This window comes from Centroberyx gerrardi, chromosome 23, assembly GCF_048128805.1.
Source record: "Centroberyx gerrardi isolate f3 chromosome 23, fCenGer3.hap1.cur.20231027, whole genome shotgun sequence".
NCBI lineage: Eukaryota > Metazoa > Chordata > Actinopteri > Beryciformes > Berycidae > Centroberyx > Centroberyx gerrardi.
The window spans coordinates 20,363,603-20,384,430 of NC_136019.1; the positions used below are offsets into that span (position 1 = coordinate 20,363,603).

The 20,828-nt window shown below is 41.1% G+C and overlaps 1 protein-coding gene across 1 annotated transcript in view; it reads left to right on the forward strand.

Moving 5' to 3' along the window:
• Nucleotides 1–698: 698 nt before the first annotated feature.
• The window catches only part of acox3 (acyl-CoA oxidase 3, pristanoyl), a 33,663-nt gene continuing 13,533 nt past the window's right edge, over nt 699–20,828 (forward strand). Inside the window, exons 1-14 of the mRNA XM_078291783.1 lie at nt 699–726; nt 2,480–2,693; nt 2,907–3,004; nt 3,249–3,384; nt 4,312–4,386; nt 5,492–5,581; nt 9,782–9,925; nt 10,542–10,630; nt 11,573–11,669; nt 14,647–14,829; nt 15,397–15,519; nt 15,656–15,776; nt 15,858–15,980; nt 16,286–16,399. Of these exons, the coding sequence (XP_078147909.1) occupies nt 2,526–2,693; nt 2,907–3,004; nt 3,249–3,384; nt 4,312–4,386; nt 5,492–5,581; nt 9,782–9,925; nt 10,542–10,630; nt 11,573–11,669; nt 14,647–14,829; nt 15,397–15,519; nt 15,656–15,776; nt 15,858–15,980; nt 16,286–16,399 (1,561 nt within the window). The 5' untranslated portion in view covers nt 699–726; nt 2,480–2,525. The remainder of the gene's footprint in view (nt 727–2,479; nt 2,694–2,906; nt 3,005–3,248; nt 3,385–4,311; nt 4,387–5,491; nt 5,582–9,781; nt 9,926–10,541; nt 10,631–11,572; nt 11,670–14,646; nt 14,830–15,396; nt 15,520–15,655; nt 15,777–15,857; nt 15,981–16,285; nt 16,400–20,828) is intronic.

Below are 20,828 nucleotides of genomic sequence, written 5' to 3' on the forward strand. Positions count from 1 at the left end.
CAGTCTTGAAGTAGTCAGCTCTTATGTTGTTGTATTTGACTCATTTTAAGTCTATCTAAGTCAGATATAGCCTACTATATGAATTACTTGTAGCATATACAAGATGTAGCAAGTAATTGCAAATAACCTGTTGGCTTGTGACAAAGGTTACTTTTATTTAGATACCAGCCTATATTGGAATAAGAGGAAATGAGAAGGTAAAGAGAGAGGTGATTGTTGTTAACATAGTAACTTAGTAAAGCGGAAGCAAAGGGAATTTTCTGGAGGACAATAAATCAGAAGGGGCAGGAATATTGGGATGGAATACATTTGCATATTATACAATATGCAATTGGTACAGGAAGGAGTAGAAGAGATGAAGAGATTATTTCAAGGTTAAGAATAGGGCATAGCGGATTAAATAAAATTTTGCACATCATGGGGAAACATTCAACAGGCCAACTGAGTCAGAACAGCAATTTCCAATGGAAACAGTGTTAAAACTAGCAGAGAATGCAAGGAAATGTAGGATTTTGATTTCTTGAAGGATACAGGTTTAGTGGAAAGGATTTAATTACTAGTAATGACATGATTAGTAATATATGAAACCAGTAGATGGCGGTAATACAACAAAGAGGATGTCAACCGCCGGTAAAAGCCATTAAGAAGAAGAAGAAGAAGAAGAAGAAGAAGAAGACAGTAAACAAAACGAAGAAGAAGTTGAGGACACACCAGCGGGGAGAGAAGGTAAACCCTAATACATCCATGGGCAAACCACACAGACTGTATTCGATATCTGCTGTGTACGTTGATGTCATTGTACTGAAACTGCTATTCCTGAAGGGCATAGACTACATTTGCGGTTTGGACTGAGGTAAACAGTGTGACTCGTCGTGGGGAGACCGAAATTCGGACCATTGAGGAAGCTGCACCGAACCTTGTCTAATCGAAGTGAGAGTTCATAAACCAAAATTGCGTTTGTTTATATGGCCAGTCGGTGGCAGTGACAGTCGGTGACAGGTGAGTTTTTGATGGGTATTCAGCAGAGTAGCCCGTATCGAAAGAACTGGACGCAAAATTCTATTATAAAATCTATTCAAATGAATTGTCGATTTAATATCTGATTTATAGGCAAACATTCACACCTCGTGAATCATGACTTAAAACTCTTCAGTCTACCTGTAGGAGCTGCTCTTCAATAAGGCATAGATACAAGGAGCACTTATGTCAATACAAATTCAATTTTTAGAATTGGTTCAGGCAGTATTCCCACAGTATTATTCCACCAAAATAGGATGGTCAATTCTAAAAGTTGAAATTTTATTGAAGATATGTGGATAGGTGGATTATATGTATGCCGAACTGAAGAGTGGCTCCTAACGATTCTGTTAGCGGCTTAAAGTCATATTTTATGCGCATATACCTTAGCCGATTAGCGAGGATACATAAAATTGGAAGATTTTCAATGGAGTTTGGTTTAACTCTCTGTCCATACGAGATAACGGCACGTATCGAAGCTACACGTTGCGTTGTATTGTCAAAGTTAAGGCTCGCGCTACACACTCCATGTTTTGGTTGAGTTAACTAAAGGTTTATTCGTTTATATGGTTATTCAAGGTTAAGGTTCGTTGCAGTGCTGGTCTTCATTATCATTGTGCTGTTTTTCTTAGAGATTGCAGATTGAACCTTGAACTCTGGCCTGTCATTGCGACAGTAGCTGAATTAGACCGTCAGTGTCAGAGAGTGGACTCACTCTTTTCAGCCCTTTCATCTTTTATTTTTCATATTCTGTAGGCTTACTGCTGTTGTTTAGACCCATATCAATGCAAAACGTGCCAGTGTAGCCAGGACTCCAATCTCACTATATAGGGTGTTTTCATCTGTAATTCGCAGGGGCTTCAACTAAACCCTAAACTATGGAAAAGTACCTGCTTCTAATATAATGTACTACCAAAACATCCAAAACTGCTGATATCCAGTAATTCACTGATGACTGGTAAGATATTTGAAGGCTGATACAAATAATTATATTTTTGCATTGAAGCTGTTAATAGCTGATATTCTGGTAGATATTCAGCAACTTTGAAGTTGCTGAATATCGCTTCCATGTCCCATAATTGACATAAATTGACAAGTATTCAGTGTTTCTCCCAGGACTGTATTCTTGTCAGGGTGGAAAAGCCTCTGAAACAGCATTTAGACCATCATGAGACACTAAAACTCTCCATTGAAAACCAGAAATAAATACTAACATGAATACGACTACTACTAGTCCCTAATTTCCCCATGGCAATCAATACAGTTTCATGTTATCTTACTACTACTACTGCTGCTTCTATTACTACTGCTACTACTACTACTACTATTACTTCTAATGCTACTACTGCTATTGCTACTACTACTACTACTACTACTACTACTACTATGAATAATAAAACATTTGTTATTCCTGCATGCTTGGGTGGAATCTGATCTAAGTGTCTCATTCGAATCAATTCAGGTTAAGGGCTTCCCATAGACAATAAAGTGCCTTGTTGTCCTCCACGATGAGCACCTCCAGCTACTCAGAGGTGAAGTCTGAACAGATGGAGAAGATAGACCATGGTGTGGCCGACCTCCCCAGCGGCCCGCTGGACATCTACAGGAAGAAAGCCTCCTTCAACTGGAAGGACATGGTCCTGTTCATAGACGGAGAGGACCTGCTGGCATTCAAGGTAGCCATCATCATCATAATACCACCTAGTATTTGAAGAGGTACTTATGTATAGCCTTCTGTAGACCTGGTAATAATAAGTGAGAATAAGAAGCATGCTTTGCAACAAAAGGTCCGACTGAACCCAGTTAAAGCCTGCTGTGACTGCAAACGATGGCTACTGCACTACTCCTTATTCTCCACGTACATCTTTACTTTGTCTCTGTGCCGGCAGCAACATGTGTTCAGGACGCTGGAGAATGATCCTCTCTTCGCCCGTCAACCTGGTGAAGATCTCCCTATGGAGAAGATGAGAGAGCTAACCTTCCTCAGGTATCACACACATACACACAGATATAGTGGCTGTAAAAAGTATTCACCCCCCATGACATTTTGAATATTTGGTAGGGAAGCAAATCCTCAAAAGAACCTCGGCTTTTTTGAGCACTGTTGACATATGAATGTACACCTTTTAGATAATTTCACCACCACTAACTTTACCCCTCTTACTTATCTTTGTGATAGTGAATAAAATCAAGCAGTAAAGAAAATAAAGCTTTAAATGAAACACCCACAGAGTGAAGCAGCTCTTCCGCTACAACTTAGTGACACAAGAGGATATGATGGCGAACCCGTGGAAGATGGTGGTCTTCAACGACTGTTTGGGCATGTACGACTGGTCGATGGGCGCCAAGTTCTTCCTCAACAAAGGGGTGAGTGTGTGTGTGTGTGTGTGTGTGTGCATGTGTGTGTTAGTACGCAGGCAACACCCAAACCAATAAAGGCCTTAGAACACAGACTCGTTCTTGACATTGATCTTTTTCCTTGTCTCATTAGTCAAGGCCACTCCTCAATACCAGTTTTCAGGGCCACATGCTTTTACGATGCAGCATGTTTCCTTAAGAATATTATCAGTGGGACGTTTCTATCACTATCAAGCATAAATGCTGTACATATTGTAGGAAGTCAATATGACAGAACTAGCAGTGCAGCGAAGGCAGGTTTTATTGCAGGTTAAAATACAAATCTTCCCACAGCACACTGGAATGAATTCTCTAATCAGACATCTAATAATAATAAAAATAATAATAAAAACATATTGGCAAGCTGTGATCAGGGAAGAACCTCCATCCTATCAGAGGTGGACCACACTGACTGGACCAGATCTGACTAAAAGACCAATATAGGCCATATAGACCAATATAGGGTATGTTGAATACTCAATTCACATACCTCCGCCAACACTATGCAATTGTCAATACATGCCAGTTCCACATGTTGGATTTTCACCAAAAGTTAATTATTTCTTCCATGCCACATTACCATTTGTTTCACATCAGGAGATGCACACATTTTCATGACTGGACCCGAAATGGGACGTGAGATCTGCCTGTTCAAATTCTATTCACTGCCCCCATGTTGTTTGAGTGGGCCAGTAATGGAGGGTTTGCCTCTTCTTATGTCTGATATGCTGATAGGCCACAAAGTTTCATGGTGTTGCGTGAATCATGAGAAGCCACGGCCATTTTGCAATAACGACCAACTTGCCTGTCGTTATCATATACCTTACATATATAACCAACCTGATATGTCCGTCTGACCCTACTAAATGTTGCTTTATTTCCTCTGTTCTTTTTCAGATGTTTGGGGCGACTGTTGCCAACTCCGGCTCAGAGAGACACATGAAGTTTGTCCAAAACATTGAAGATATGACGGTAACACTTCAACACAATACGCAGCTTCACACTGCCAATACTACACCCTACTTGCAGTCATAGAAATGATTTATTCATGGCTGGATAAGATTGATTGTCAAAATAATCCACAAAGGCATGCTGTGACCCATAGAAGTTGTTTTTGGACCCTCTGAGGGCAAACTTTATTTTCTCCAAATTCAGAAAAGACATTGCATCATTTAGCCATTTTCAAATCTTTATATGAAAATGCACTTTTTTGTGCCTTGATTGCTGGAGCTAAGAGTACAGAATTTCCGTCTTATTCACAAATACATTTATGCAAATTAAGTTATGGCTCAAACAATCCTTGGAAAAGAGCACTGAGCAAGCTAATAGCCCCCTTCATCATCAAGGGCAAATAGCTTCAGCTGTAAAACTAATCTGCCAAGGCTGCCGCCCTTCGCCCCTTTATAATTGGAGTGTTCTCTGATGTGATCTAGATTCTAGGATGTAAACCATCTCCCTTGCTGTCTGACTTGCTGGTGACTATGCTGCGTCTTGTAGAGATGATAGTAGCTATTCTGAATGGACAAACTCGCAAAGTCTTTACACCACCTTTTAAAGGATTGTCTATGCGCTACAATAATTTGGGGGAGTTGGTGTTGCAAAGTGTTAGTGAATTAGGTGCAGTTTTGATTCGCATGACCTCACCTACAAATAAATGTTCCGACATTGTGAATCTGAGCCTCAGTGCCTTATGCAAACCTGCCCTTTGATCAGCTTGCTAGTTCTACCACAGTTATTGCCAGTGAAGCATTTGGTCTCTATCTAGGTTATCTGAAACACAGCAGTGTGATAACGCTCATGATGGTGATGACAGTGCCCACCATTTTGTTGTGTTGCCACTCATATTTGTTTATACACGGCTATAAATTATATTTTTTTGAATATTTACGCTGTGTTATTCTGTTTACAGCTTTACCAGGCTTTTCAAATATATAAAATAGAGTTACTTTTGGTTTCCAATTGAGATACAACATAATGGTAAACGATCATTGCATTGTATGCCTAACCATATTCACAACATATTCCAGTTTTATCCTCCATGAATTCATAAGTTTCAACTGCTCCCATGTGTTTGTAGACATTTGGGTGCTTTGCGTTGACTGAGCTGAGCCACGGCAGCAACACCAGAGCCATGAGGACGACGGCCACGTACGACCCCAGCACCCAGGTCAGCACCACGCACTTTACAACAAGGACACGATGCACAAAATATCATTTTGCTGTTACAGTATTGTGGTTGCCGTATGACTTGCAGTATGCACGTATGCGGTGCCAGTATGAATTTATGAAAATCTTTTGGTTTTAAGTAGGGTTAGATGGATTTATTGGGCTGCTATCGGAATGCCAATATGACAACTGCAATTGATTTTAAGTATTATCTACATTACATTATCATCATTTAGCAGGCGCTTTTGTCCAAAGCAACTTACAATAAGTGCATTTTGTCAACAGTAGTGAAACCAACTGTGTATCACAGTCTTCATCAGCTAAGCCTTTTAATAGGAATAAGTAGCATTTGTAGAATCAGAGTTGTTTTTTGGTTTGTTTGTTTTTTAGAGTAGAAGGGGAAGAAGATCATTACATGATAGGGTAGTTCAAGTGTGGTTCAGGTTACACCACACTTGGAAGAGATGTGTCTTCAGTCTCCGGCGAAAGATGGGCAATGATTCAGCTGTTCTGACAAAAGGGGGGAGCTTGTTCAACCATTGTGGTGCCAAGGACATCAAGGACTGGGATGAGAAGCAAAATCATCAGCTGTGAGGGAAGGGGGAGGGGAGGGTGGGATGAGGAGGGAAGGGTGGGTTGAGGAGGGAGGAAAAAGTGGAAAACCGTTTATTGGGGTTGGAGGCGGATGAGTGGATTTTGGTACTGAAGGAAGTCTTTGCTGCTGACACAACAGAGGTGAAGTTGGAGAGGAGAAGGTGGTAGGCAGCGAGATACTTATATACTTAGCCATGCCTCACGATCGCTCCTTTCCCTCACCATCGGACCCTTCAGCCGACCCCACTCCACTGTTGTTGCCCCGGAGTGTGCTCACCATCGGGCTGGCCCTCCAGCCCATCCCTGCTCGAGGCGAACCCCCTGAACCCATGCCCTTCTGTTATTAGTGACGGTTCCACCAACACTCAGAATCTCTCTCAATTAGGGCCTGGGCTTTCGCTTTCGCTACCGATCACCCCGCTTCCCCGGCTTTATAATATACCGATATGCTTGAGTACTAGAAAATCTGCAAGGCTCAGACAATTTGATCCACATACCTGCTCTCAGTCCAACAAAGCCCACCCAGTGTTTAAAAAATCCTCAGTCTGCAGGCCACACTCAGATGGCTCTTTTAAATGTTAGCTCCTTATTTACATCCTGAATGACTTTTTCTCATCCCGTCAACTAGAATTCCTGTTCATGACTGAGACCTGGCTTAATGCTGGCGAGGTTGTCCCTCTTCTTGAGCTTTCCCCAATGGACAACTTTCTCAGCTCACCCAGGACGTCTGGGAGGGGCGGGGGGTTAGCTGTTTTTAAGTGTGATTTTAAATGTTGTCTTATGCCAGTTAATGAGTGCTCCAGCTTTGAGGTTCAGCTGTTAAAAATTGAGTTGGCCTGTCCTGTGCTCTATGCCCTTATTTATAGACTGATTGACTGACTTATTTATATATTTCCTTTCTACTGTTATGCCTACAGCTGAACGGATTTTGATTCTTGGTGACTTTAATATCCATGTTTGCTGCCCGTCCAAACCACTTGTCAACGACTTTATGAATTTAGTTGAATCATTTAATTTTGTTTAGTCTGTGAGAGGCCCTACACATGACCATGGTCATACTGTAGACCTGGTTCTGTCTTCGGGATTTCCCATGGGTAATGTTGAAACAGTCAATGTGTGCCTATCTGGCCACAGGGCAGTTGTGTTTGATGTTCCTCTACCTCATCAGAGTCTCATGCCGAACACTCTTAAGGCCCTGACACACCAGGCCGACGGTCGGCCGACGGCCAATGTCGGGCCGTCGGTAAGCGTCGGTGTCCCTAGTTTTTGCGGTGTGTCCCGCACCGTCGGCACTAGTCGGACCCTGTCGGCGTCTTTTCGGCCGATTGAGCATGTTGAATCGGCGTCGGAGCCGTCGGTGAGAGAGATCACTCTGATTGGTAGTTCGTGTTTTGCCTCTGGATGATTGGACTAATAAATTCCTTCAACATGTGGAACTGAACAGGAAAGAGCCGAGCGAAATTTTAAAAATCGGAGGTTTCATTTATCTCCAGCTCTCAACACAGGTTCGGGAAAGCCCCTTGAGCCTGTCGCTGGAGTAACGTTATTCATGATTTCACCCATTTAGTGCGGTTTCTCCTTATTTTTCGCCTCCGCCTCTTCCTTTCTTCTTCCACAACCAAAAGACCAAGGGCTGACAACGCCAGTGCCATTTGCAACTTCTAATCAGACATAAGGTATGGAGAGTTATTTCCCCTCACGCAGGCGCAGAACGTACGTGCTAGTTGGCCGTCGGCTGTAGTCTTTGCGGTGTGTTCAAGTGCAACTTTTTGGACCAGACGCAGGCGACGTGAGGCGACGCAACAGTCGGCCTTCGTCGCCGCTGGTTCTTTGAAGTCGGTTTGGTGTGTCAGGGCCTTTAATCGTTGCTCACATTCTATCAACCCTTCCACTCCCACGAAATTCTCAGCTGCCTTTGCTGCTTCCCCTCTCATTGGTATATTAGAGGACCCCCTCACCCAACTAAGTATGGAGGAGCTGATCACTCTATTCAACACCACCTGCTCAACTATCCTTGACTCCATTGCCCCCCTTAAGCTTAAAAAGCCCAAGCCTAAAAAACAGCCCTGGCTAAATAACTTAAAAGAAAGGCTCATTAGATATCAGAAAGCAGTTAAAACTGCAAGATCTCAATATTTTTATGGATATCATCTCCAAACACCAGAGTCCAGAGTCCTGTTCTCCACTTTAAACTCTGTCACTTGCCCCCCTAACAGCATTAACTTTGAGGTCTCCCCAACTATTTGTGAACAATTTCTAGCTGTCTTTGTCAGTAAGGTTCAGAGCATTAGGTTACACATCATACCCCTTGCACAGGACCCCTCTATCACATCAGCTAATACTGCTGCCCTAAGCCGCTTTGAACCAATTTCTCTTCCCTACTTGATAGAAATTGTTTCTCAGATGAGACTTACTACCTGCCCCAGTGATATTATGCCATCTAAACTCCTCAAACAAACCCTGGACTCTGTAGGTCCCAGTGTTCTTTCTATAATCAATAATTCTCTAACCAGTGGCACTGTTCCCTCCTGTTCTAGGCAACGGTGCATCCACTCCTTAAAAAGCCCAACCATGACCCCACAGTTCCTAACAATTTTCGTCCCATCTCCAAACTCCCATTCCTCTCTAAAGTCCTTGAAAAGATTAAACTCTCGCAATTGCTCTCCCATTTGAATGCTGATAACATCCTCAATGAATTCCAGTCCAGCTTCAGAGCACTGCATAGCACAGAATCTGCCCTACTTAAAGTGCTAAATGACATACTGATGTCTGTGGACTCATGTGACTGTGCCATTTTATTGCTCTTAGACCTTACCGCAGCCTTCGACACAGTGGACCATGACATTTTGATTAACCGCCTTCAGCAGATGGTCGGTATTAATGGCACAGCTCTAGACTGGTTTTCCTCTTACTTTAAAAACAGGACATTGCCTCGACTATTGTAACTCCTTGTATACTGGTACCAGTCAGTCTTCCCTGTCCTGCCTACAGCTGGTCCAGAACGCTGCCACAAGGCTTCTCACTGGCACCAAAAAGAGAGACCACATTTCCCCTGTTCTGGCATCCCTTCATTGGCTCCCAGTTCTCAAAGAGCAAGGGCTTCTTTCTAGAGCCGCCATTTTGCACCGACGTTCAGCAATCATACAGGGAGAAATCCATCGTAGAAGAGGCAGAGACACCAATTTCTCCATCAACAGTAGCCTCAATAGACCAGAATATGCAGCTATAAGACATGTTTTGTTTTGAGTAAGGGTTGTGGTCGTGATCATAGAGCAGTTCAGACAGGTTCACGCCCCTTCTCTGGGGGTTGTAAAGGCATTCTGGGAAATGTAGGAAATCACTAACTGAAGGAGAAGTAGACGAGGCAGGTTGAGGGAAAGTGGGTATACCATAAAAGTAAATTGCAACATTTCATCACAAAATAACTCTTGGAATGCATTGAATATTACAGACGATAATGGTAAATAACAGTGTAAGAGTATCTGAAAAAGCATGCTATCTGTCAGGTTGTTATTTTATTATAGCCCATGACAGTTTTGCCTCAGAAGAGTTTGACAGGTCACCATACACCACTTTACACCAACATTACAGGATTTCTTCCCTACAGGAGTTTGTCATCAACTCCCCGGACTTTGAGGCTGCCAAGTTCTGGGTGGGGAACCTGGGTAAAACGGCGACCCACGCCGTGGTGTTCGCTCAGCTCTACACCCCCGACCGAGTCTGCCACGGCCTGCACTCCTTCATCGTCCAGGCATGTTTGTTGTAGGAAGTAGTGGGTGACTGATGGGCCACCTAACCTTTTTTCTGGTTGTTTTGCCCCCAATCGAAAAAATAAAATCTTACATTGTGGCAGTTTTGGAAAACAGAAGGCATGATAACATAGAAACAATCTAACATATGTAGTTTTGACATCAATGCAAATTAGTATTAGTGAATACTCATTTACTATAACTAATGAATAATAAAAAGCATTTTCAAAGTTGCAGAGTTAAAACGTCTCAGTCAAAGTTACATAGTGTTTAAAAAATAAAATAAAAAAAATACACAAATACTTATAAAACTGTGGTAAATTCAGCCATTTAAATACAGATATGTTAACAACGTAGGAACCAAGGAAGAGAATGGTACCAGTGGCTTAGTCCCTTAGCAAAAACAACATGAAGGAAGTTGATTAGTGTTAAAATCAACAAAAGCATATTGTCCCATCATTATGGGCTAGGATTTTTTTTTAATTGTTTTTTATTATGTCCTATATTTCACAATGTACTTTCCATTTTTTTATTTTTTTACAATACAAATACAATTGAAACTGACAATCAAATCCCACATACAGTATAACTATATCCATTCCTATATTTGCCCTGTAGGTAAGAGATCCCAAAACCCTGCTGGCCATGCCTGGTGTGATGGTTGGAGACATGGGGAAGAAACTGGGCCAGAACGGACTGGATAATGGGTAGGTGACAGAAGCATTTAATAGAAAAGTGTGTGTGTATAAAGGAGTGTTAGCTGTAGGGCTGAGTGACAAGAGATTGTGGGTTCCGTCAGGATTAGACTTTGCCGATATCTGGGGCCGATGTTGACCTTTTATTAAAAATGGGATCTTGTCCGGTCAGTGTCATACACCTCTTATATGATGCATTTTGATTGATTACATATTGATTTTTTTTATTATTGTTATTGTTATTTGTAGTAGTAGTAGTGGTATGGGTGGCAGAATACTTTTGGCACGAAAAAGGTCAGTATCAGTACAAAATATCAGCTACTGGCAGCTTTAATCTCAAAATATTGGCATTGGTCTTCAAAAACGTAAAAAATGCATAAGTGCCAGTCAGACTGTTTAAAGCCACTAGAGGGAGGCGCATTCACACATTACAGCACAGGCCAACCTGGGCTCTCAGTGTTTTTATGAGGAAGAATTTAAGACTCAGAGAAGACGACATAGGAAAGGATGTAGAGGAAAAGATGTCTTCACTTACCTTTTGTTAGTAAACTCTTAAAATAAACTGTGCTAAAAGACTGGAAACTGTATCGGAGACTGTGTGTTCGGTGTTGGCTACAGTTGGCTGCTAAAATCATTGAAGTGGCTGGTGAATGTACAAGCCAGTCTGTAGTCCAAAAAGTTAGTTTCCTGCCCCGATGCCATGTCCTATCAGAAATGTGCTTCATACCATCCGTATCTCCTTTGACATAATTTAAATTTACTTCATTTTGATGTTGTCTGTCTCATTTTCTGGCTTTGGTGCATAACATATGGCAATAGCAATGTAGGCATAGTGAATACAATATTTTTTTTTGCTTTTCTGTTACATACATGTTGCCAGTGTCCATGAGACCAAAGCTATTGTTCTGTCTTGGTTTTTACTTTTTGTTCTTTCTTTTTCTTTGTTCCTGACAGGTTTGCTTTGTTCCACAATGTGAGGATCCCGCGGGAGAACATGCTGAATAAGACGGGAGACGTTACACCTGATGGGCGCTATGTTACACCTTTCAAGGTTTGTAGACATTTCCAATAGAGCAGGGGTACTCAAACAGTTTCTGGTCATAGAACCCCAAATAATTAGAAATTAGACCATGGACCCCTATTTGATCAGATTTAGTCCCAGGAACCCATATGGGAAGATTTAGCTGTTGATTAATTCGTCTTGAATTGTACAACTGTCTACACTATACGTGGGGAGATAAAAGTGGTGAGTGAGAAGCCTAGGAGAGTCATTCTTACACGTTCTCTGATTGGGATCATTGCTAGTGAATTCATTTATATAGTAAAACCACCTCATGGACCCCTGGAACCTCCTCAAGGACCCCTGGAGGTCCCCGTACCTCACTTTGAGAACCACAGCAAACTCACGTTAAGGTTTTATTCAGGTTAGCCTAATCTGTTTCCATTAACCTTTGATACCCTGTGAATGAGTCTCCCAGATGCCAAGCCATGAATAAACAAGTTAACAGAATATTCCCCCTCCCTATTTGACTTAGCAATAATAGCTTACTTCTATTACAGGGGTTAATCCCAATGGTAATAGTAAGTACTTCTCGCTGCCATGTTTTTTGTTGACATCAAAATGTACCCATAATGCTGTGACGGTGAAAAGCAAAAGTGAAAAGCAGTAAGAAAGCAGTAAGATGTTGCCACAGTAACCCGTTTAATATCTACAACCGGGTTTCATACTCATAAAGTATGCTTACCGGGTTATTCTAACCCAGTTATGATGTTTATATGCATGAACCCAAAGCCAGGTTACTGGAGTAACAATTTTCAAACTAAATTCTCTGTGCATGTAAATGCTTACTTAAGTCTGGAAATATCAGCACTTTGTTGAATGACAGTAAAAGGAAAGTTGAGTAATTTATCATGGAGGTGTGGTGAGTTGGAAGACCCCCCTTCAGCCATAAGTCATGGGTTCAGCCGCCTGTGACAGCAAACCATCCACCTTACTGAAGTGTCTTTGAGTAAGACACTGAGGTCCAGATTCACTGCGATTGAGTTGCAGGGGCAATCTGCACATTTTTAGCACCTCAGTTGCTTGATCTAAGAGTGCAGAGTTTTCATCTTACGGAAGGAAAAGCGCTGGAAAGAGCTCCGAGCAAGCAAATAGCCCCTTCATCACAATTGCAAATAGCTTCAGCTGTAAGACAAATCCACCAAGCCCCTTCATAATTGGAGTGTTCTCTGGTCTGATCTGCTCTAGGAACTACATGGTGCCAACCGCCATTTGATGGTCATGTCTGGCACATATTTCACATACACATGGTATGTGAAACACAATATCAGTCTTGCAGCAATGAAAGCAGCCATTCCGAAATGGTCACACTCTTTGTCAAAGTCTTTACGGCACCTTTCAAAGTGTCTTATATGTGCTACAGATGTTTGATGGAGTTGGTGTTGTGAAGTGTGAGTGAATTAGGCGCAACCTCTACGAATAAATATTATGTGGTCAAAATAATGAGAATTTCATATAATTTCCATATGCATGACCATGACAGGCACAAAGAGGATTTATTTTTTGACCAGTGCTGTTAGATTTGCACTCATCGAGCACGGTAAGTGAATAGCATGGCATTCTGATGTGGTCGTTTTGATGATTTAGCGCTGTTCCGTGCACAAACCTTTTAGTGAATCTGGACCTGAACCCCTACCAGCTCCAGGGCTACTGTTCGGTAGCTGACCCTGACCTCTGACCTCCCTGTGGAGGGGGGCAAGAAAGGTTTCTCCTTTGGGGATCAATAAAAAATTGCTAAAAAAATAATTAGCTAAGTGCTGCATATAAATTCCTATGTATATTGTGCAGTGTTTATTTTGGCACCAAAGCCCATGGGTACTTTGCCTTCCCCAATGTTGCACACACTTGTACAGCTCTTAATGCACATGCGTTGGTGCATTGGATTACTTACACACATACATACACATGCACGTACACACACACAGTGCCAGAAGGCAGTGTCTGAATAACAAAGACTGGATCCCAGGCAGTTAGCCTGTAACAGTTGTGAGTTCAGGAGTCCCATGCTGTGTTCAGATTAAGGCTGTTTTTAATGGGCTTTCAGGAGCCTGAAGCTACATGGACATGGTGGGAAGACAGCTGGTAATGACAACCAGGCATGGAAAATTCCTCCGTTACCCCATGAGAGATGTAAATAGCCAGGACAGTCGTGGTCTTGGAAGAAACATCCCAATAACCTGGAACTGTTAATGGGCCAGCAAAGTCAACATCAGATGATTCACACCTTGGCACAGTTGAGCATGGAACCTTTATTATTGGACATGGGGAAATATTTAGGTTAATTGTTGAAATGCTGAGAAGGTTCTGGAGGGGATTTCTACGTTCCTTGAGAGGACGATGGATAGAAGAGATAGAGGGGAAGCTAAACAAAAAACAAGTTTATTTTTTCCTCTTTTTTGTCCCCCACAAGGAAATCTATGGATCAGTCTCTTCATTCCTCCATTCGTCACACACAATATCTCAGACACCACTGGTCAGATTTTGATGAAGCTTGGGGAAATGATGCATCTCACAACTGTTTTGCTGCATTTGGAAGTTGGAATTTGAAGTTGGAATGGCATGAAATTCGATGCACATATCCATTTGTTCTACAAATTTGCATCCAAGACCATCTAATGCAGATTTTCTACCATTTTGAGTTTCTTGAAAACCAGTTATCCACTATAAGGCTTTTTCATTTGTTTACTGATTGGCCCAAGGGGTGACTGCATCATTCAATATGGGGCGGCACAAATGGCAAAAGTAAAAGACTAGCATATAATGCAAATGTATTGAACAGACTTGAGACTTGGACATTTATTGCATTTGTATACCTTGTTACTGATTGGCCCAGAGGGGGACTACATAATTTGTGGGGGATGGCATGTTGTTTTGTTTGGTTCTTCAGTTTAGATTCTTAATCATTTCCCGTCTCTTTCATTCTGTTGCCTTCGCTATCTCTTCTGTTCTTTTCTCACCACTCCTCCAGGACCCCAACAAACGTTTCGGGGCGTCTCTAGGCGCCCTGTCGGGTGGCAGGGTGTCCATCTCCAGGATGGCGGTGGTCAATCTGAAGCTGGCCTTGACCGTGGCCATTCGCTTCTCAGCCACCAGGCGACAGTTTGGACCCAAAGACACAGAGGAGATTCCTGTTTTGGAGTACCAGCTACAGGTCGGAATAGAGGGGATGACCATGTATTTACATCTAGATATGATTGATAGATATTAGATAGATGCAGCGTGGTGGTGGTTGGTGGGGGGGGGTGATGATTTTATCACTGATACATCTGATCGAGTTTGTGTTTAGATAATGTCAGCTTGTTAGCTAGCTCTCATGTCTTGCTAGTGTTAGCAGTGGTTAGTAGTCACATGTTAACATTAACATCAGTTGCTTTGCTAAATGAGCCTGCTGGCTAGTCAGCTAGCTAACAGTTTGTTCAGGTTAACTGAGCTGACTCTTCTCAAGCTACAACTCAGAGTGTTTTGGAGTAGAGACTAGAGCTAAAGAGAAGACAGTTTACTGTGTCACAGTAACCTACATTTGGAAACAAATCTTTTTCAGCTAGCTCTCTTTTTCTAGCTTGGTTGTTATACAGTATACTTAGACATTAACAGGCAATTCTCCAACGGATCTTCATGATGCACAGCCATTGTTGATAGGCGAGTTGTGACACAATTGCAAAGCTTCTATTCTATTCTGTTATTTTCTATTCAATTGTGTTATTGTGTGTGCTTACAGCAATGGCGTCTGATCCCCTACCTGGCAGCAATGTATGCTCTTGACCATTTCTCCAAGTCCATCTTCATGAACTTTGTCGAGTTCCAGATCGGGCAGATGATGAAGGACAAGAGTGACAGACAAGTGAGTAAAGAGGAGACGTGTGTGTCTACACCCTGGGATACATATCATACTGTGTTTACTATACTCTCATGTTACCTGTCGTTCTTTCTGTGTGTGTGTGTGTGTGTGTGTGTGTGTGTGTGTGTGTATTTCACAGGAAGAGTTGGGCAGGGAGATCCATGCCATAGGCTGCGCCAGTAAGCCGCTGGGCTCATGGACCGCCCAGAGGGGAATCCAGGAGTGTAGGGAGGCCTGTGGTGGACATGGATACCTGGCCAGTGAGTTGCACGTGCGCACACACACACACACACACACACACACACTGTCAGACCTAACTACTTTTGTACTTTCTTCTTCAGTGAACCGGTTGGGTGATATCCGTAACGACAACGACCCAAACTGTACTTACGAAGGCGACAACAACGTCTTGCTGCAGCAGACCAGCAACTACCTGCTCAGCTGGTTCCACGCCAAGCACCGCAGTCAGTACCCTCATCCATTAATTGATTGAATTGATTGACTGATTGAAAGTCGATATATATTTATATATATTTTTTTTTTTTGTACATTGATGCAGAATCGCAAAATGTAGATCTGCAATTGTCACAACAATCGCTTCTTTTTACCACTCCTACAAAAGGCTAACTTGAAATTGAATTCTTTACTCTGACCAAGTGTCTTAGATTCAGATTCACTTGCAATGTACCGACAGTGTTAAGGGTGAGTAAATTAAAAGAAATCTGACCGGTTGATTTAAAGCTTTTAATGCTGTATTGTGTGCTTTTAGATGGTGTGCAAATCAAGTCTCCTCTTGAGTCTGTGAATTTCCTGGAAGATTTCAATAAGATCGTGGAAAGCAAGTTTACAGCAACAACGATGGAGGAGTGTATGGACTCTGCAGGTAGGATACTGATGTATCAGTTTACTGATATATGGGGCCATAATTGGCCTTTTATTCAGCCAGTCGTCCATCTACAGTATGTTGTTTTGGAGGATTTTCAACCCAGCCAAGAATAAAATTCTGGGGGAAACACTAAGTAATTGTACATTTTTTTATTTTTTTTTTGGGCATAATAATGGTTAAATTTAAAGATGTTGAATATTGGCCCAAAATATCAGCAACTGATATCTTCAATACAAAAACTTCAGAGAGTTCAGAAGTCGGAAATACGACTTGTTGAGCATTCAAGTGGTTTTGGTCGGAAATAATAATAAACTTGTCTTCTTGCTCCTCTATTATCGGCAAAGTGATGAGGCTTACCAGCTAACAACATCTATTATCAAAAGACTGCAAAACAACAATACAAAATAATAATGGTAATCTCTTACCGTCTACAACAGCTAGAACATCCGCCATGATTTTGACCACTGACAACCCGAAATGTTGAAATCACAACTCGGGGAAACTCGGGGCTCACAGAAAATCCCAGCTTTCTGTCTGGTAATTACGAGTTTGTTGGGTCATTCATGTGCACTCATCTCAACATGACTGGAAGGCAACCTTTGTCCTCTGCACCTTCGGCAAAGTGCAAATCTGTCCCCCTCACTTTTTTCCTAATGTAAGCCAAATAGCAATAGCTCCTTCTATCTGCATTTGGCAAACTCTGGCTGTGCAACTTCATGTTTAAAGAGGTAGTTAAAATGTTCAGCAAACTAGCAAAAAGGCAGCAAACAACAGATTTTTACTTCAAGAATACTTCAAATCAAGAGACTTACATTTCTTGATTTGGTTTCTTGGTTGATAGCTAAGTCATGTTTTATAATAGATTAGCCTTGTCTACAGTCACACCTAGCTAGCTACCTAACAGCTTTAACTTGCCAAGAGCCTGATATTAGCCATGATTAGCTAGCTACAGTTAGCTTGGCTTGATACAGTCTTGGTTGACAGACTTGGTATTTATACAATAGACTTTAACATAGTTTTTTCAACCAAGGGCATCTGGTTCTTCTATGAAAGATTAAGGAATTTATAGAATTATATATACCCTACAGAGGTATGGCTTCTATAGAGTTGTAATATATTGCAGATGAGGAATTTTCCTTTGTCTCATTATCTCTCTCCCCTTCTGTGTGTTTTTCATTCAATTCAATAACTTTAACAGCATGACTGGTGATCAGAAACAATACTGCCAGAGCAGTTTTCAAAATGTCCATTTTCAAAAGCCAATAAATAGTTTACACATTCAAACCATAGATGAAAAATGATTACGTTTTAAAACACGAACCATACAATAGTACATAATAATCAATACATACAATAATGTCAAAGCATTCCAAAACTGAGAACATGTGCCTATACAAATGATTCAAAAGCCAGTAAAGGCATATTGGACATGGTGATAACTGTGTGTGTGTATGTGTGTGTGTGTGTGTGTGTGCGCACTCTCTCTCACTCTCACTGTCTCTCTCACTCTCTCTCTCTCTCTCTCTCTCTCACTCACTCACTCACTCACTCACTCACTCACTCTCTCTCTCTCTCTCTCTCTCTCTCTCTCTCTCTCTCTCTCTCTCTCTTCTCTCACACTCTCTTTCTCACTCACACTCTCTCTCTCTCTCTCTCTCTGTCTTGGTCTCACTCTCTCACTGTCTCTCATCTCCCTTTCACCACATGTGCCAAACATCTGTGTGTGTGTGTGTGTGTGTGTGTGTTAGAAAGAGAGAGAGACAAAATCTTTGTGGTTGCTTCCCTAGCAACCTCAGGGTCAGGTCCAGTCTAAGTTGTTTTTTTAATGCGTATTTAAATCCATCGTTAAATTACACAAATATTTCAATCTCTCAGGCATAAAAACATGAGAAATACAACACAAATCAAACATGTAAAAGGGCATATAAAAAACATATAAATGGGCATTACATTACAATAAATTCAAAATAAGTTATCAAAGGTAAAGTGCTTTCTTAATAATACATTTCATATCATCAGAGTAACTGTTTTGAATATACACAGGTAGTTTCTCCTACAGACCAGTGAGTGAGCACTAGACTACACACACAATGCCCACTCCCATTTGAAATAAAGGGAGAAGTCCCGCCTTCATGTTAAAGCAGCTGAATCATTGGTCAAGTGGTATGCCTCTTGACCAGTTGGCTATTTTATGTACAGAGACATAAAAAATCGTTGGTTGAACAAGCAGTCGACTTTTCATTTTAGCAGGGCTGGAATAGTACAAAAATATAAGTAAAATTATTGGTGTAAAAAATCTTCTTCAGTAGAAGTAAAAAGTAGTTGATGAGTTTCTTAAATGATATTTATTTAGTTCAAAGTAGCCTCTTAAAGCAATATTCCACTTAGTTTTAACATGGGGGTTATTTGGCACTTGACCGCCATGAAAACCAGAATATAAACCAATCACCAAGATTGGATGCAGCTGGGATGAGTTTGTAGCGTTCAAATTTTTACTTCCAATTCATTTGAATGAGAACATAGCGGAGGCATGTATCCCTCCGCTATGTTCTCTTCTATCAATAAAAATGCTATTTGGCGAAATTATGTTCTAAAAAATATGACCAAAAGTCAGTTGAAAATCACAGTAGCGGGATCTGTTATTGAATCTGTTCACAGACGTGTTAAATCAGTCTATTTTTCGCAGCCTCATTCAAATGAATTGGAAGTAAAAATCCGAACGCTACAAACTCGTCCAGCTGCATCCAATCTTGGTGAGCAGTTTATATTCTGGTTTTCATTAAGTGGAATATTGCTTTAACTGAAAAAAACGTAACAAAATTATTTATCTTATGATAGCATTATAGTAACTTAGTGATCTTTGATTAAATAAAAACATGAAAATGCCTATCCCAATAATGTTACTACACTGATGTTTCTTTTGCTAGTAGCTTTCCATCTGCCTAGCAAGGCTAGCAAACCAGCTAGACATCAACCAGGCAAACGCAAACTGATAATAATACTGTAACCGGATGGATGTTAGCTAAGCTGCTATCATGGTGGCGTTTTGAGAGAATCTTGCTTCCTTAAATTGATGTGTTTCCTGTTACGACAGGATGTTTTGACGGACTGGGGAGGGATCATTCAGAAGTGTAAACCAATGGGATATCAGTTAGGGAGAGAAAGGCAGTTTTATGTGATGGTAGGGCGGGATTGTTCAAAAATCCCTTGATGGTATTATGGGCTGTAGTGTTTATTTACGCCTACTGGTATTCATTAAAGATACACTGTTTTACAGGAAGTAAAAGTAATGGGATTTTGATATAAAAATACAAGAAAATAAAAATTTTGTAAATTTTTTGGCATTCATGGTTAAATATTGTGACATGGGAAATTAGCTAGGCAAGGTGACAAAGCCATTTCTCATTTCGTTGTGATTTTAATGTTACAGTTAGCTAGTTAGCTACCGTTTGTTCCACATGCTTGTACAGGTTTAATGCAGATGCAATTTACTATTGTGCAGTTTCTGATATAATGCTTATTGAGAGCCTACAACATTTGTACTGTGTAAAGGATGTGGTGAAGAGTAGTGAAGCATAATACTTAAATCAAAACTTAAGAAAAAGTACAATTATGCCATATTTCCACTTAATTTGCTGGTGAACAGAGGAGAGACTGAAATGACAGAGACAACATAGATTTAGAGCCATATTTGAATTCAAGATTGCACATGGTATGCACGTTATCCCACTGAGCCACTAGGAGAGCATATATCAATTATTTGGATGCAAATGAATGCCTCATTTATCTTATCTTGCGACTGTTAGTAGTATTCCAACTCACACGGGAGGTCAAGCATACCTCAAAATTGCAACTATTTGAAATTAGAAACGTTTTTTGACCTAGTTCTACTTATGACATAGTTTGCAAATTTATTGCTCCAGCGTAAATGATGAATATTTGATCTCATTTCCCATCTGCGTATCGAGTGTTTTTCAGCCCTAAAGCCTCCTGGTCTCCTCCACAATCACCAGAGAATTGTATTTGTCATTACTCATGGTTTTACCATCTCTACTGCATACCACACACACACACACACCCAGCTTCCTCCTGTGCATAGCTTGGCTGCCATAAACTACAGTCGCTCACCCCTCACGTCAACACACACACACACGCACACACACACACACACATACACACACACACACACACACACACACACACACACACACACACACCCACCCCTCTCTAACAGCAAGTGCCAAATAAACCAGGCTCTTATAAGAGTCAGTGTTTGGGTAAGTTGTTTTCTAGTTCCACCACTGGGCCATGTACAGTATGTATGACTGTTTCTGCATTTCACCAATAAAATGTCTTATTTAATACTTCTTAGCAAGTAGTATACATTATAGTATTGCTTACTAATATATATACAATACTATTGATA